Source organism: Salmo salar, chromosome ssa04 (assembly GCF_905237065.1).
Source record: "Salmo salar chromosome ssa04, Ssal_v3.1, whole genome shotgun sequence".
Taxonomy (NCBI): Eukaryota; Metazoa; Chordata; class Actinopteri; order Salmoniformes; family Salmonidae; genus Salmo; species Salmo salar.
Genome location: NC_059445.1, coordinates 12774103 through 12790343, shown reverse-complemented (window position 1 = coordinate 12790343; position 16241 = coordinate 12774103). Strand labels below are relative to the sequence as shown.

The following is a 16241-nucleotide window of genomic DNA, read 5'->3' as shown; positions in this document are numbered from 1 at the left end:
AATGTGCACCACCAAGTCAGAACAGTAGGCTTTGTTTTGAGGGGGAAAGGGACCAAATGACTAGGGTGAGGCACATAGGATACTAACAGCTTACTACACAACATACACTTAGTATTACTTTCTTAGCTACAGTATACTCGTCTCCCTGGCATATTACATAATTTATGCAGCAGTATACAATACATTTTTGGACTCACCGCTGTGCTGTGCTCACTTGAACAGGAAGGTGGCGCTGGGGTCCTTCTTGTGGCCAAATTTTGTCATGAAACTTTCACCAAAGTCTGGCATTCTCTGGATTTATGGCGCTTTCAAGATAACAGGGAACTCGGAGAAGAGGAAGGTTGAATCATGATCTTCATGTCGGAGCTCTAGAAAGAGGCCCGAGTTCCCAACTAGGAATTCCGAGTTGGAGCTCATTTTTTCCCCGAGTTCCCAGCTGGATCAGGGAGCCTCCTGTGACCAGTCTGGAGGTGTGCTTCACCCCCCATGCAGACAGAGAGCTGGGGGAGTTCCTTTCCCCCATCAGTGCAGGTAAGCCTATAGAATTCTCCCCGAGCCGAGGTTGACTTGAGATCTTTATTGCTTTTTAAAAGGACTGAGTTGTGCATTCATCCACCAGAGAGCTCCATAGTGGCGCCAATTGTTTTTGCAGTGGGTTTGTATAGATACCATTGCATCTCATGCCTAAACTATCCTACCAAACTAAAGTCAACGGTATTAAAAAAAAGTAATGTTTCTCCGTCATCCATTTTGCCATAATCGTTAAAGTAGATCTATGTTCACTGGCTTCTTCCTCTATGAATGTCCCCGTTTCTCTAGAATCTCGTGACCGACCCAGGTTCCGGTTCCTGCACGATCCATAGGATGCTGTGGCCGCCATGGGGGGGGGGGTCCTATTGGAGGAGCCACTGTAAGAACATACTCTTCTTCTTCACCTTGGATATAGGCCGCAATCAACAGTCTGATCAACTCTATGCGAAGAAGATGATTTACGCTGCATGAGGCAAATGGAGGTCACACCAGATACTGACTGGTTTTCTGATCCACGCCCCTACTTCTTTTTTAAAGTTATCTGTGACCAGCAGATGCATATCTATATTCCCAGGAATGTAAAATCCATAGATTAGGGCCTAATTTATTTATTTAAATTTACTGATTTCCATATATGAACTGTAACTCAGTAAAATCCTTGAAATTGTTACATGTTGTATTTATATTTTTGCTTTAAAATTGTTTCATTAAAACATGGATTTTTTTTCTTCCTGTGAAGATAGTGCTTGTTGAAATGGTTGGTTATACCGTATGATCGTACCACATTATTTGACTAAGTAAGTTACATTATAGGGCATTTATTCCAAGCACCTCTAGGCTGGGAGAGAGCACCTCAGTACACTGCAGTGCACACTATCACTTATCAGATGGAATCTTTACGGTTGAGTTCTGTTTAGTAAAGGCGTGTTCACTACCATTACTATCTAAGTTAGATTGTTGCACAGTTTTAATATTGACTCCGCTATGATAGGATATGGATTCCCAAATTGCTTCCAGTATTTCCCTTGACCTTTGTCAACCTCTCAGTTTTAGTAATCCAATGTCCAGTACAAAGTCTTTTAAATTCTGGGATTTATATTGGGAACTTAATTGCCCTCCGTCTATATCCAGTGTGAAAACAGTCTGTGGGATTGGTCAACTTGTCATTGTTGGATGGAGTGGAGTGGGCCTTTCATTGCCTGGCAGAGATTTACTTCTAGAACCACTCCCCTTTCCAATAGCAACAGCAAGTCACTCTTTCACACTACTACTTTGTATTCTTGTGAGAGTGTGTGTGTGTGTGTGTGTGTGTGTGTGTGTGTGTGTGTGTGTGTGTGTGTGTGTGTGTGTGTGTGTGTGTGTGTGTGTGTGTGTGTGAGAAAAAGTTGGAGGCTCGGAGTCACACACACAGTGGGTATTTTCGTTTGAGGAGACGCTGTTTTTAGGGTCAGCAAATTACAACTAATTAATTGTGTGTTGATGTAAAGAGATGTAAAGAGTTCACTGAACAGAGAGAAAACAACAATAACAACACCTTCACCAGCTGACTTGAATTGCCTAGGAAGCAATGGGACCACTGAATCTCCACCAGGCTATATTAAAGGCTGACTTCATCCTAGCTAGAAGGCTCATCGAGGCTGGGGCTAACGTCAACAGCAGGGATGAGGAGAGGAGGACCCCTTAAATGCTCTGCTGCCTCCGTGATGAGGAGTCTTCGTCCCTTGGTGTAGCATGCATGCTCCTGGTCCACAGAGGCCATGTGGGGCTCTATGACCGCCACGGTCGAACCGTTCTGGTGTATGCGGTCTTTTATGGGCGTCTGGGTTTGGTTAGGCTGTTCCTCCAAGCGCTGGACTATGGCCTGAACCACGTCAACAAGCACGGTCACTTGGCTCTGTGGTACTCAGCTCAAGTGGGTAACGGTCTTATCAATGACCTGCTGCTGAAAACCATGAAGAAGTACGGTCTTAGCACTGACATATCTGAGGCCGCAGTCCCCAGGCTTTGTGGTCATGATAAACCCGGTCAAGTTCTGGTCAAACACCAGACAGCCGTCAAGCAGAATGCCTTTAATTGTGCCATTGACCACAAGGTCACAGGTCACCCGAAGCCACAGCCAGAGAAAGGTCTACCTTCATTGTTCCGAAAGGACTTGCCTTACAAGCCCCTTCCAGAAACCCTATGAACAAAGAGGGAGAACTTCTATAAAACAGTGAAGCCACCAGAGGCAAAACCTGAGACAAAGAAGGCCTTGACTGGAGGGTCTTATCAGGGGAAGGAAGGGAAGACAACCACCCCCTCCCCATCTCAGGACTGGAAGCTAGACATGAGGAGTCTAACCGAGGCCTTACTGGGTCAGATCAGCCTTTCCTACAGGCCTCAGGCCCAGCCCTGGCCTCCTTCCTCTCTCCGCCACCGCAGGAGGACACCTCGCCTGGGGACCAGCCCCACTGTGGGGGCCCTGCTCCGCCATCGCCGGGGGAAGGGAAGGAAGATGTCCCTGGACGCCATCAGCGACAGCCTGCTGAAGGAGTGGACGGCCATTGGCTCGTTCCCCCGCCGCTGCAGTGTGATACCCATGATCAGGATGGGTCTGGCAAGCAGGAGCTTCAGCACCACAGAGCTAAAGGGTAGGGGGGAGACAAGGGTCACTTCTAAACCCCTGGTCAGGATCCAGGAGCTGAAAAAGTTCAGCTAGTCAGACAGAAATGAATGTATGCTTTGCTTATCTGAAGGTTTATTGATGATGATGGAATATGGATGGTCGTTTTTGTGTGATGGATTATAGTGCAGTATTCAATATATTCAAGTTTGCTGTGTCTGTATTAAAAAGTTAATACCAATCATTGAGTGGGACAGATGCAATGAGAGTTAGATGCAGTTGATACATCTGACATTTCTGTAATCTCCCTAAATTTTGTTTTTGTATACAACTTGATTTGGAATGTTTGAATGTTAAGTCTTTTGTATGAAAATAAAATAAGTCTTATGAATAAAATTACTAAAATCCAGTATGGGCTTGGGCTGTGACTTCCATTGAATTTTGTCTTTGTGAACATGCAGCGTCTGAAACGTTTGAAAATAATACCATACACTAAACAAACACAACAGCAGGTGGCAGTAATGGGTAAAAGGCGACCCATAGATTTACGTGAAGGCGTTGGAGAGTTGACGTTAACGGTTTATAGCCAATAGCAGCGAACCTACTCATGTTTGAATGAAGAACAGGCGGTTGACGTTTACTCCTGCAGCAGGTTTGTTTACTTCATTCAAAAACATTTTCTTTAGGAAATATTTTAAGTAGCTATTCATATTAACCATATGCGATAGCTCTGACTTTTGTTTACAGCGCTTTGTAGCCGAGTAATTTAAATAGCGTCACGTCTCATAACGTTAGCCAGCTAACGTTATGTGAAAACTCTAGCTAACGTTCGCTAAATGTCCCCGTGAAACTCAAATTCTGCATGAGTTCTGTCATTTAACACAATGGATAATATGCTCAATGGTAGGCGTATTAGCTAATTTCAGTCAACGTTAATAACGTTATAATTTCCATAGTTAACGTTACATAACTACCTACATCAGGGGTGTATTAATTCCGGCGATTCTGTTGAAAAACGTTTCTTAAACGGAACGAAACGGGGTGGGACTTACTTGAATTAGTCCAATAGACGTTTTGCAACTGAATCCGACCAATGAATACACCCCATCACTTTTATCTGAACGCAAACTAGCCAGGCAAGTTGGTAACAGGTCTGATATGGCTCCAACAATAATACCAGGTTGTTTGTATTCTGACAGTAGCCCAGCCACGCAAGCCCTCATGTCCACGAGAAGATCGCATACATTTGGAGAGACCATGGTAAGATTTGCATTTCACACATGTATTATGAAGTTACTGAACAGAACTTTCGACCATAATTGTGGATAGCAGTCACTAACATTAACTAGTTAGCTAGCTAAGTTGTTTATCAATAACTGGATGTTGGCTTCTCTCAATGTGCCCAGCCTTCAACAAGATCTGGAGAACGCACCCCATTGAAGTGTGTCCAGAATGAAATGCGCCATCTCTCAACCCCATCTTCTAGACTCAAATCTAGATCAGGGTCGGGCAGCAATATTCTCAAAACACCTAAGGTATGACAAACAGCCAAGCTATGGGCCTATGGATCCTGTTCACTGAACTATTGTTTGAAATGTACCTTATACTTCTCCCATTCTCCCTACAGAATGATGCTGTGTTTATCTACACAGACCCGTTAACACATTGCCCTCCACCAGCTGAGGTCCTATGCTCTCCTAGTGTTCCAAAGCCCAGTGATAAAACTACTACCAGTGATACAGCTCCTACCACTGAGGACACAGCTGTTGATACAAGCAGTGGACTTGGAGACATTACCTTCAAGTCCTTCATCTGTGCTGGGGGTGAGGTTGAGGTTTCAGAGCCCTCAAGGGTTGTAGACGAAACCATCTGGCTACCCAAGAATCAACTGAACATCTCTACTCTTCCTGGCTATGATGATGAAAACACATGTCTCTCTGACAGTATGGCTACTCAATGCTGCGACAACCATGTGGATCACGTCTATTGTGATTTGGAAAGCGATTTGGCCACAACTGAAGCTGACCTGTCCTTTAATGGGGGTTCAAACGCCAGTCTTAGTGTTCCACAGTTCACCGATCTAGCCCACATCACTGAGACTGTTACTGGCGGACAGGGAGATGTAACGTTTAAATCTTTCATCTGCACCGGAGGGGAGGTGGAACTTTCCGAGGCTTCCAGGGTGGAACTTGAGACTATACTCCTACCAAAGGATCAGCCCGCAAACCACCATCAGCCATACAACGACAGTATATGTCAAAGTGTTATAGTAGATGACTTGGGCATGCAGTCCATCGATGACCACACAGATCATCTCTATTGTAATATGGCCTCTAGTGCGCACCTTTCCTTCAAAGAACCTACACATTGTAGTCTTCAAAGTAGTACTTTGAAATCCATAGAGATGGTCCATACCAATGAAGAGTCAGCTAGTGTTCAAAATGCCACTGGCGGACAGGTTGAAGTCTCAGAGTCCACCAGAGCGTCCAACGACACTATCCTCCTACCTGAGAATCAGACTGTGACCAGTCATCTACCGTACAACGACAGGGTCAACCCAAGCATCATAGAGGAGCAGTCCTCCGATCATGCAAAACACCCTTATAGCCATGTGGAAAGTGAAGGTGCCGTGTTGGAAGCAGACACCGCTGCCATCAGTGAGCCCTCAATGGGAAATGCATCCTTAAGGTCATTGAAGGACCTGGGTGATGTCGCCGGTCAGCATTTCCCTGAAGGCCCCAAACAGGGTTCTTCTCTCCATGATGGAGACAGCGCCGTGGTTCCATCTATACAGTTGGAATCTGACTGCTCCCATTGCAATGAGTTTGGAGCCTCGGCCAGGAGCTCCACACCTGTAGATGAGGACAACCCATCGATAGTCTCTCACTCCCATTCTCATGGTTCAATGCAGGAGTCCAGTGGGGCCAGAGACAGCGCGCTGGGTTCAAGCAGTAACGCTCCTCTTCTCTCCAACACTACAGACGAAGCGAGCTCTGAGAACATTGCTGACGTGTTGACTGAACTACCCAAGATCCCCTCTGTAGCGAGGTGGGCCGGCGATGGTGATGCTTTACAGTTTGAGACCTTCAGCCCTGTTCTTAGCACTACCCCCATGACCAGAAGAGGGGGCATTCAGAAATCGCCTTTCGCCCAAATGGAGGATTCCGCTCTGGAAAACGGCAGGGGCTGTGTCCTCAACTCTGCTGAGGGTAGCTTCGTTGTCCCGGCCAACCCAGACAGCCGACTCTGGGCGGCCGTCCTGGAGAGCCCCATGCCTCTACCCAAGTTCAACTCGACGGCAGTGGGTGCAGCATCGATCCGCAAGCCCCCTCCTTCTCCAGACCCAGTCACAGAGACTGTGGAGACGAGGCCAGAAGTGGATGTACCTCATGTAAAATCCCAACCCAAGGTGGAGAAAGTAGAGATGGGTCTTTTTGATCATTTACCAAGGTTGGTTTGTGAGGAGCCCTTTCAGCAGCAACTCATCCAGATGGCCCAATTCCTAATCCTGGCATCGGGCAAGATGGACCCTGTTAGCAACCCTGCCCTAGCCCCTACACCTGCTCCCGCCCCTCCTGTAGTGGGAACTACAGCGGGGTCCACGGCTGTAGAGTGCCACAGCATGTGTGTTGGCACCACTCCAGTGAGGCAGGCAGACTGCAGTGCCAACACCTCTGGTCAGTTTGAGAGGAAGAGGGAGTTCTCTGTGTCTGACGCCTGTACTAGCACCGAGACTCTGCTCTGGAAGTGAGTATTGGACTGTGTGTTTTTGTGAGTGAGAACTCTGTAAAATGTTCTGTGTTTATGTAATATGAACCATGTAAATATTGTTTTTTTGTGTTTGTCTGAGAGAAGCGTGCACAAGTATTTCCCGTGTGTGTGTATAAGAACTATTTTCTCTCTGTGTCAGTCTGGCCCCTGGGAGCCTGTGTGGGGTCCCCAGACAGGAGCTGGAGCAGAGGCTGACCTCCACTCTCATCATGGTGGAGGCCCTGGTGCAGCAGCTGTGCACAGCCAGGGTTCAGGGCCACTCTAGGGGCCCCGGGCCCTCAGAACTCAGGGACAAGCTGGTCCAGACCGACCACACTGAACTCAGCCAGACAGTAACCTACAAAGACCTCTATGTGACGGCCCTGGAGAGGATCAAGGAGCTAGAACTGGACCAGACCACTCTACAGAACCTGCTCCATAGCATGCAGGACACCAGGAGCACCATGACAGCCCTGAGTGGAGACACTGAGGATGCTCTCAGCAGCATGAGGCAGATAAGAGACCTGGTTAAAGAGGACCAGCAGAGCCTGGATACACAGTATGGTCAGATGAAGTCCCTTTATGAGAAGTGCAAGGAGACCCAGGGCAGGATGGTGCAGAAGGTCCGAGACACCCTGCAGCAGAGTGAGGACATGAGGAGACGGATGGAGGAGGCTTTCACCGCCAAGGACGCAGCCTTCAGTGTGACCGAGCAGCTGAGGGCTCACTGTGCCGTGCGTATCTCTGAGCTGGAGGAGAGTGTGGGATCTCACCAGGAGCTGATGGCTGCCCTGAACAAGACCTACCCAGAACAGGTACCACACACAGTCTGAGATCAGGGCTAGAGGCAATCGCCTGGTTCCCAGCTTATGCTTATTTTGGTGCTGTGTATTTGTTTTCCCGTGCTCATGTGTGTCCTCACTCAGGTTGCATTGAGCAAGGCCTACGTGGAATCCCTCGACTCTGCATCTGAGCTCTTGAGAGGAACCATGAGCGATCACGACAGTCTGCATCAAGAGGTATGTCTTAACCTGGAAACTACATTGTCTTGTCAGGAAAGAAAAGACACCCAAAAGGTTGCAATGTTTTGTTCTGTACCACGTGTGTGTAAGATGTCATATTCTCCCCAGCTGAAAACAGCCAGGCGTCTCCTCCAGAGGACAACTCCTATACTGGTGAAGCTGAATGAGAAGGCAGCCAACGCTATAGGCGAGAGAGACCAGCACCTCTCGGAGAGAGACCAAGCTGTGGAGGAGAGAGAGCAGGTCTGACCTCCCTTTTCTCTCTCATCTTCCTCATCTCCCACACCTCACAATGTCTCTACTGCCTGTTATATTTGCTCTGTTCTGTTATCCTCTGCAACTCGTCTCTCCACAATGTTATGGCTTCATTCCAATGCGTCGTGGCTCACTTCTACATGACAGATCCAAGAGGAACTGGACCAAACCAACATGAGTCTCCAAGATGCCAGACAGGAGATTGGGGACTTGAATCTCCAGGCCACCATCATCAATTCAGGTTGGGATTGAAACAAACGATTGAAGATGGCATTCGAGTTTCAAGTGTTATTGTGTTAAGTTTAAAAATAAGTGGCGATTATTTTCTAGCATTGTCATTCTCTCTCCCTTTTCCTCTCTCCCTCTCTCAGAGTTGGGTGTTCTGCGTCAGAAGCTGAGTGAGGGAGAAGAGGAGCGAGCTCAGCTGGAGAGGAAGGTCACGGAGCTGTCTGCCACCGTCTCCTCTACCCTGGCCTCCTATGCCTTCCTAGAGCAGGCCCTGGCTGCAGAGTCCACCAAGTCAGTTCAAAGTTCACTCTAAGCTGTTATGGTGCTTCAACTATGGCAGTTGTCAATTCAACTTTTTATATATATATATAGAGAAAAAGAACCTTAACTTTGTTATTTCAGGTTGCAGCAGTCATGGCAAGAAGTCCAGCAAGCTACCGACAGGGCCAACCAGTAAGTGAACTCCTCAGCTACCTCATTTCTCTTATCAACACTACTATTTAAATCTGTATTTTACCATTGAAATGGGCTATTCTGATGTATTTTTTATGTTTAGCCCCATCACATTGCAGCTATAAAGATGATTTAACATGAACTAAGACACATACCTTTTGCTATTTGTAATCAATAATGCACATTGGTTTAACTATTAAGGCATGTTTAGCCATTGAGTTTAATTAAGCAATAAGGCATGAGAACCCAGGGATTACTCCGACTAAGGGATGTTCTTAGGCCTGAATCAAGGCAGAGGGAACAGCACTTAGGAGGGAGTTATCACATCATAACGGGTTCTCATGCCTTATTGCTTTTATAAAACAGTTGGCAACATATTAATACAAATCTAGATTTTTAAATTATACATTTTAAACGAGTACATTTGTTTTTGTGTTCTGGTCATTAGTTATTTTCTGTTTTGACCCAGCCGTTAATTCGAATCATTCTTTTTGTTCCGAGTTGCTATGCTAAACAAATCATTGGCATGTAGCTAGCTAGCAGGTTCAATGATGAGATACAAGAACTACAATAAATAATGATATATTAAATATCCAATAGGCCTACAAAAGCAGCATTGCACTGGTTAAGGAATGAATGGAATTCTGACTGTTTATGGTTTCCATGGTGAATTATTAGTTTTGTGTTCAAGCCTACTGCCACAGGAGAAATCCATTTGTAAAATGTTACATTGTTGCAAGGTCATAGAGGCAGCCAGGTGGGTTTATACAACCCCTAACTGTTGCAAACCAAATAGTAGCATGGAAAACTAATGTGTAGATGCTTTTTTAACCCCGAGGGATAGAACGTTTATGGATTTCCTGCCTGGGCTGTGGGACAGTGGAATTATGACATGCTGTTTTGTGGGTGGTGTTGTCCCACAACTCTTGCATATCAACCAATCAGAATCCAGGATCCAAACAACCCGTTTTATAACATTTTATTGAACCCCTCCTGTGTCCAGGTTGGAAGGGTGCGTTGGTCCAGTCAGAGCAGCGTGTATGTGAGCTGTCCCAGGCTCTGGCCCACAGCGAGGAGCAGCTGAGCCAGCTGCAGAGACACTCCCACAGCCAGAGCTTGCAGCTGCAGAAGCTCCATGAAGTCCGCGTGCAGCTCAACAGCATGATGGAGATGAACGAGGTAGGTAGACCTCTGGATATCTCTCTGCAGTACTGTATGTGGTGGTGCTCTCTCTTGCTTTGAGTTCCTCTACCTTTTTCTGTCTTTTTCTCTGCTCCTTACCACTCTCTCTCTCTCTCCTTCTTTTACTCTGTAGATCTTCTCTCTTTCTCTCCCTCTCTTCCTGTGTGCTGATCCTAAACTCAGCTGTGATGAGTGCTGTGTGTAACAGCTCTATTCCTCCTCCCCTGTGTAGTTCCTACAGATGGAGAACGATATGGCCAGGGAGCAGGTGGTGGAGAGCGAGGGGACCCTCCGGGCTAACCTACAGGGGCTCAGGGAGAGGAACATCCAGTGTGAGGACCTCAAAGGAGCCCTCAGCCACCTCCAGTAAGACCCACTACCACTCACTGTGGAGTCATAGTACATTTAGTTATTAGACATTATTATTTATTTTTAATGAGTTGAGCTGTGATGAGTTGGGGGGGGGGGGTTGTCTCCTATGACTACATGGGACATGGTTATTACAAACAATTGAACAATTGTCTTTAGCTGATTGTGTGTGTGTGTGTGTCAGCGCTGAGAGGGAGGCTTTGCAGGCAGAGCTGGAGGACAGTAAGGCCAGAGCCCAGTCGGTCCAATTGGACCTGGTAGAGCAGCTAGCCCAGGCTGTTACTGACATCACCCTGTTACACCACACACTGAGACAACTGACCAACGATGTTCACACTGCTCTGACCACCAAGGTAATCACACACACCCTGTTACACCACACACTGCACACACCCTGTACTAGTCCATAGAAGACTCAGTCTGTTGTGATGTGTGGTGTTATTACAGAAGCCAGAGGTCTGTGGTAAAGACGAGGTGTCCCAGCCCTCCCTCCCTGTCGAACGTCATCCCTCCACCTCCTTCGTGGATAGCATCATGGTGGCCATCACCACTGACCTGGCACAGGCCAATGACACACAGCCCCCCTTGGACATGACAGAGGAACCACAAGCTGAAGGGTTGGGCAGCGAGACCAGCGCCTTCACTCGCCTCGCCCCCATCACTCCTAAGAAGTGTCAAGGTGAGGCCTCCATTGCATCTCCCCAGGGGGTGTTGCTGGTCTCCCCAGGGGGTGTTGCTGGTCTCCCCAGGGGGTGTTGCTGGTCTCCCCAGGGGGTGTTGCTGGTCTCCCCAGGGGTGTTGCTGGTCTCCCCAGGGGGTGTTGCTGGTCTCCCCAGGGGGTGTTGCTGGTCTCCCCAGGGGGTGTTGCTGGTCTCCCCAGGGGGTGTTGCTGGTCTCCCCAGGGGGTGTTGCTGGTCTCCCCAGGGGGTGTTGCTGGTCTCCCCAGGGGGTGTTGCTGGTCTCCCCAGGGGGTGTTGCTGGTCTCCCCAGGGGGTGTTGCTGGTCTCCCCAGGGGGTGTTGCTGGTCTCCCCAGGGGGGGTTGCTGGTCTCCCCAGGGGGGGTTGCTGGGTTCTGTTCAGTAGGGTACACTGTAGCAAAACCTTACAACGAAAAACTAAAGTCTGTGTTCTTATTGGACAAGTTCGTAGCACCTCCCCTGTTTCACTGTTTCAAAACGTCTCCAGACTGAACACAACCCATTTGTTTGTCTGTATAGATGTGTCCTGGGCCCAGTCATTTGTTTGTCTGTATTGATGTGTCCTGGGCCCAGTCATTTGTTTGTCTGTATTGATGTGTCCTGGGCCCAGTCATTTGTTTGTCTGTATAGATGTGTCCTGGGCCCAGTCATTTGTTTGTCTGTATAGATGTGTCCTGGGCCCAGTCATTAAATGCCCGCCCTTCCTGGTTTCAGTGGTGCCTCCAGAGGAGGAGCAGAGTAGTGTGGTGGAGCTGCTAGCAGACCTGGCTAACACAGTCTCTGAGCTCAGCTCCACCATCACACAGCTACGACAGAGCAAGGACACCGAGCAGGAGGCACTGAACAACACCATGTAAGCACTGTGACGTGTGTGGCATTTATGTTGTGTTGAGATGTGAAGCTTAGAATTTCTCCTTTAAGCATTCAATTATTTACTGTTTACCTTCCTGGTCACCATAAGTCAGTGTTTCCCAACTCCAGCCCTCCAGTAACCCCAACACCACACATTGTTGTAGCCCCGGACAAACACACCTGGGCTTGATGATTTAGTTGACAAGTTGAATCCAGTGTGGGGAACACTGCCTGCTCAATGTCAAGTTCCATCATATTAGGGTTAAACCCCCAGGGTTTCCCAAACTCTGTCCTCGGGACCCTAAGGGGGGCACGCTTTGGTTTTTGCCTTAACACTACACAGCCGATTCAAATAATCATCACACTTTGATGCACAGGGTTTGGGATACGCTGAGTAAACCTAACCAATAATTGTATTGTGATACCAGCTGTAGGCTGCAGGGGGAGCAGCAGGCCCAGGCCCACAGACACAGGGCTGAGGTGTCGGAGCTGAGGAGCCAGCTGAGCCGTCTCCAGAACCAGCTAGGCCGGGACCAGGTGACTCTACAGAACAAGGCCCAGGTGAGACACTACACTGCTCTCAGATCAGACCGTACAACTAAAAACACCAGTTTCAGTTACACTTAACTTCTTACCTGCGTTAAACCCTGTATTTGTGAGCATATTGGCAAAGGGCTGCCAATACTTATTTCACTGAGAAATCTAGACATTTGTTATTACTTTCTTGGCTACAGGACATGAGACGTGTGATTACTTGACTGACATGGTATTTTGGTGAATAGTGGTCTGTGTGACTGAGGCTGAACCCAGGTCATTTGTTCTGTTTTACCAGGAGGTTGACACTATGAAGAGGATCTGCAGTGAAGTGAATGAGGCCAGGGAGTTTCTTTACAAGCACAAATCTGAGAACAAAGTAAGGGACTATATCACTTTTTCGACCAAAAAATACTCTGTTGGCTACATTCACTTTATTTCGTATTTTTATCCTCGTGTGAATTGTGACCTATACGCCATGATGTGCTTCCATTTAGCCTATGTTACGTTGCTGCTATGTTCTGTATTTGTGTTCTGTAGGAGCTGCGTAGGGAGGTGGCAGACCTGCGCCGTTCACTGCACCAATCACAGGTAGAGTCCCAGGCTCTAAGGGACGAGCTAAGAAAGACCGGCAACCAATCAGCACACAGCATGCATTCCATGGACGACAAGATCCGCCTACTGAAAGAGGTACCATCCAGACCATAGGTTGCCTGTTACCCCTGTAAGAACTGCTAGGGCTACCCTACGGTGTCCATGTCTCTGCTGTCCCCACACCTAGACACTGGGCATTCTGATCTGAGCTCGCCACAGCGCCCTACATGACCCAACCTTGGGTTGTTTTAAATTGGCCACAATTACATTTCAAATACATCCCCTCACACCAACCCTGCAGCCTTGAAAGACCAAGGAATCCTCTCCCTCCAACACTAGTTGTCTTTGACAGGCAGTAGGACCTTAAACACTGTCTCCACCACAGGTGGAAAGACTAAAGAGGACTCTGTTGGAAGCTGAGGAAGGAAGAGCAAAGCTTCTGGAGAGAGCCAAGAGACATGTAAGTGTCTATACGATCTATACACAAGTGTGTCACCCCGCCTCTGATTTGGTAAACATTTGAGGGATGGGCCTGGAGAAATGTAACCACTCTCAAATTCCTAGGCAGAGCTATGGATGCATCTCCACCTATATCAAAATTATAGTTTTAACCATGTTATGAGGCTTTAAAGTGTTTTACATTTACAATGTTTATAAACATTGGAGTAAAACAAGCTTATATTCTGGGTTCTGATGGGGTAGGATAGTTGAACTAAGCTCATGAGGCATTTATATAAGTTATATTCTTCAAGAATCAATGGGTGTGTATAATTAATTTCGAAGTGAAAAATGGATGTTGCAACTAAGGATTCCAGCTTTTAAGGAAAGCACTTCATATGTACAGTTGAAGTGGGAAGTTTACATACACTTAGGTTGGAGTCATTAAAACTCATTTTTCAACCACTCCACAAATGTATTGTTAACAAACTATAGTTTTGGCAAGTCGGTTAGGACATCTACTTTGTGCATGACACCAAGTAATGTTTCCAACAATTGTTTACAGACAGATTATTTCACCCACTGGGAATGTGATGAAAGAAATAAAAGCTGAAATAAATCATTCTCTACTATTATTCTGACATTTCACATTCTTAAAATAAAGTGGTGATCCTAACTGACATAAGACAGGGAATTTTTACTAGGATTAAATGTCAGGAATTGTGAAGAACTGAGTTTAAATATATTTGCCTAAGGTGTATGTAAACCTCCAACTTCAACTGTAAGTGGTATCCAATGCACAAGTCACCATCTTCAATGTTCCCCTCTGTCTCTGCAGCAAATGATCCATGACACCAACCAGAAGAAAGTGGAGAAGGAACTTCGAGTCCTTGACGATATGATTGAGACTGTCAGAAAGGTGAGAGTACAGGGATATACATTTTTCTGTTTGAAATGTAAAGGTAGATTCAGCGATATGACGTAGATGTTGAAAGTAAACCGCATAGTGGGTACATTTCCACTAACCCCTGTTTTGGGCCTATGGCTGCCAAGTTGTAAAAGCGTGATGTGATTCCGTGCACATGTGCAAATACTGTGTGAGAGCGAAGTCTTGCAACTTGCTCATCTCAGTATCTGCAGTGCTGCTCGTGGCAACGTCATTTTGCTGAGTCTACCTTTAATAGAAATGGTCATTTTCATATGTGTTACTTGATGTATATTGATAGTTTGGCATTAGACTTGACACTTTTTCCTTTTCTTTCTCTACAGACTTTGTCTTCTGTTCCTGACGTTGTCAAGAACTGCAAGGAACTCAAGACTCTAGTCGAATATCTTGGTTAATGTCATATTGAAAACTGTAGTTTTAATCAGTTCTGTTTTTTAAAGCGTTTTCTTAAACCTATTTGTACAAACAAAATAATCTGGAAACACGTCTGAGTAGTTTTGATGGAATTGATTTATGTTAACGTATTGTGAACGTTTACAGCGTTACAATATACAGCCGAACACTTCTGCAATTGCAAACGGTATCAAATCTAGTCATCTTAATATTACAGAGTGTTCTGGTTTGATAGACTTGGAACACTCAATGAAATGATTCCAACCGCTCTCCACTAAGTGAGTTCAAAAACAAAATTCTAAACTTGAACAGAATGGAGTTGGTTTGAAATGTTTCTGGGGTTTCCATGAAAGTACATTCACACATTGTATTTATTATGTACAGTTTACCAGTACAAGAATGGCTTTACATCAATGTTACTCTCACTTTTATACATTACTGGATTGATGGATTGACATTACAATGATGTAAAGTGGATTTCATTTTGGGTGTAAAAAAAAACGAACATCTCCAAAGATATATTTTTCAATGATTTATAATTTGTCAGCCCACTGACAACTACAGACGCCTTGTTAAGTGTTGACAGAGCATGCAGTTATAACCTAATTGGTGGTTGGCAAAATCGATGATGTATTACAACGGTTTCATAAATCTTTCGACAAGTAAAATCATATTTGACAAGTAGGTCATTTCTTAATGTTGCAATGGGAAATGTCATCTAAATCATTTTCTGTCTGCCGTGCTCCTCGTCGTTTCTGCTTGGCTGCTTTTCAATACGACTAATTTTCTTTTTATATACACCGTCTCTCCAAAACACGTGCTGTCCGACACTGTTCTCAATTAGATGTAACAAATACCTAAGACGTGAGTTGCGTCGCCTCCAAGGAACGTATCCCACAGTCTATTCTGGTGGATTTGTGATATTGACTTTATATTTCATTACCAGTAGGAGATTAGAATTTGTATTGTCAAAAGGACTTGATATTTGATCACTTAAATTAGTGAAACTTTTATCTGCAGATTTATTTTGACTGACTTCACCCATTTAGATTCACTTAATGCATGATGAATATAGTCAATGTGTCTATCAACAACTACATGTCGGTACAGAGCCTTCAAAGTATTCACACCCCTTGACATTTTCCACATTTTGTTGTGTTAGTCTGAATTTAAAATTGACTAAGTTGCGATGTTTCACTGGCCTACACACAATACCCCATAATGGCAAAGTGGAATTATGTTTTTAGAAATGTTTTCAAATTAAAATGACAAGCTGAAATGTCTTGAGTCAATAAGTATTCAAGAGCTTTGTTAGGGCAAGCTTAAATACGTTCAGTAGTAAATATTTGCTTAACAAGGCTTAAGTTGCATGGACTCACTCTGTGTGCAGTAAT

General features: G+C 45.8%; 2 protein-coding genes across 3 annotated transcripts; both read left to right on the top strand.

The window, feature by feature from the left end:
* Positions 1-3687: 3687 nt before the first annotated feature.
* LOC123742419 (uncharacterized) lies at positions 3688-8865 on the top strand. Of its 2 annotated transcripts, none has more exons than XM_045716512.1 (10): positions 3688-3785; positions 4333-4393; positions 4540-4668; positions 4761-6880; positions 7044-7698; positions 7810-7902; positions 8014-8148; positions 8308-8401; positions 8532-8679; positions 8791-8865. In XM_045716512.1, exons 2-10 carry the CDS (start codon positions 4355-4357, stop codon positions 8843-8845), a joined length of 3468 nt encoding a protein of 1155 aa, XP_045572468.1. In that variant the 5' UTR covers positions 3688-3785; positions 4333-4354; the 3' UTR covers positions 8846-8865. The 2 variants fall into 2 exon arrangements, with proteins under 2 accessions (XP_045572468.1, XP_045572469.1); XM_045716513.1 differs by lacking the exon at positions 3688-3785 and adding an exon at positions 3983-4036.
* Positions 8866-9473: 608 nt separating this feature from the next.
* LOC106602330 (sperm-associated antigen 5-like) lies at positions 9474-15520 on the top strand. The gene is made up of 12 exons (XM_045717617.1): positions 9474-9507; positions 9845-10020; positions 10256-10389; positions 10577-10745; positions 10840-11071; positions 11805-11943; positions 12371-12503; positions 12775-12855; positions 13017-13166; positions 13456-13530; positions 14347-14427; positions 14778-15520. The coding sequence occupies exons 1-12, from the start codon at positions 9474-9476 to the stop codon at positions 14847-14849; spliced, it is 1476 nt and encodes a 491-aa protein (XP_045573573.1). The 3' UTR covers positions 14850-15520.
* The last annotated feature ends 721 nt before the right edge of the window (positions 15521-16241 follow it).

What these genes read in the sequence shown, in the direction of transcription:
- LOC123742419 (XM_045716512.1), top strand. Translation starts at nt 4,355, where the DNA reads ATGTCCACGAGAAGATCGCATACATTTGGAGAGACCATG. An exon ending in ATACATTTGGAGAGACCATG is followed by an intron (nt 4,394 to 4,539) that starts GTAAGATTTGCA and finishes CAATGTGCCCAG; the next exon opens with CCTTCAACAAGATCTGGAGA. An exon ending in ACCGAGACTCTGCTCTGGAA is followed by an intron (nt 6,881 to 7,043) that starts GTGAGTATTGGA and finishes TCTCTGTGTCAG; the next exon opens with TCTGGCCCCTGGGAGCCTGT.
- LOC106602330 (XM_045717617.1), top strand. Translation starts at nt 9,474, where the DNA reads ATGAATGGAATTCTGACTGTTTATGGTTTCCATG. An exon ending in GCATGATGGAGATGAACGAG is followed by an intron (nt 10,021 to 10,255) that starts GTAGGTAGACCT and finishes TCCCCTGTGTAG; the next exon opens with TTCCTACAGATGGAGAACGA. An exon ending in GGAGCCCTCAGCCACCTCCA is followed by an intron (nt 10,390 to 10,576) that starts GTAAGACCCACT and finishes TGTGTGTGTCAG; the next exon opens with CGCTGAGAGGGAGGCTTTGC.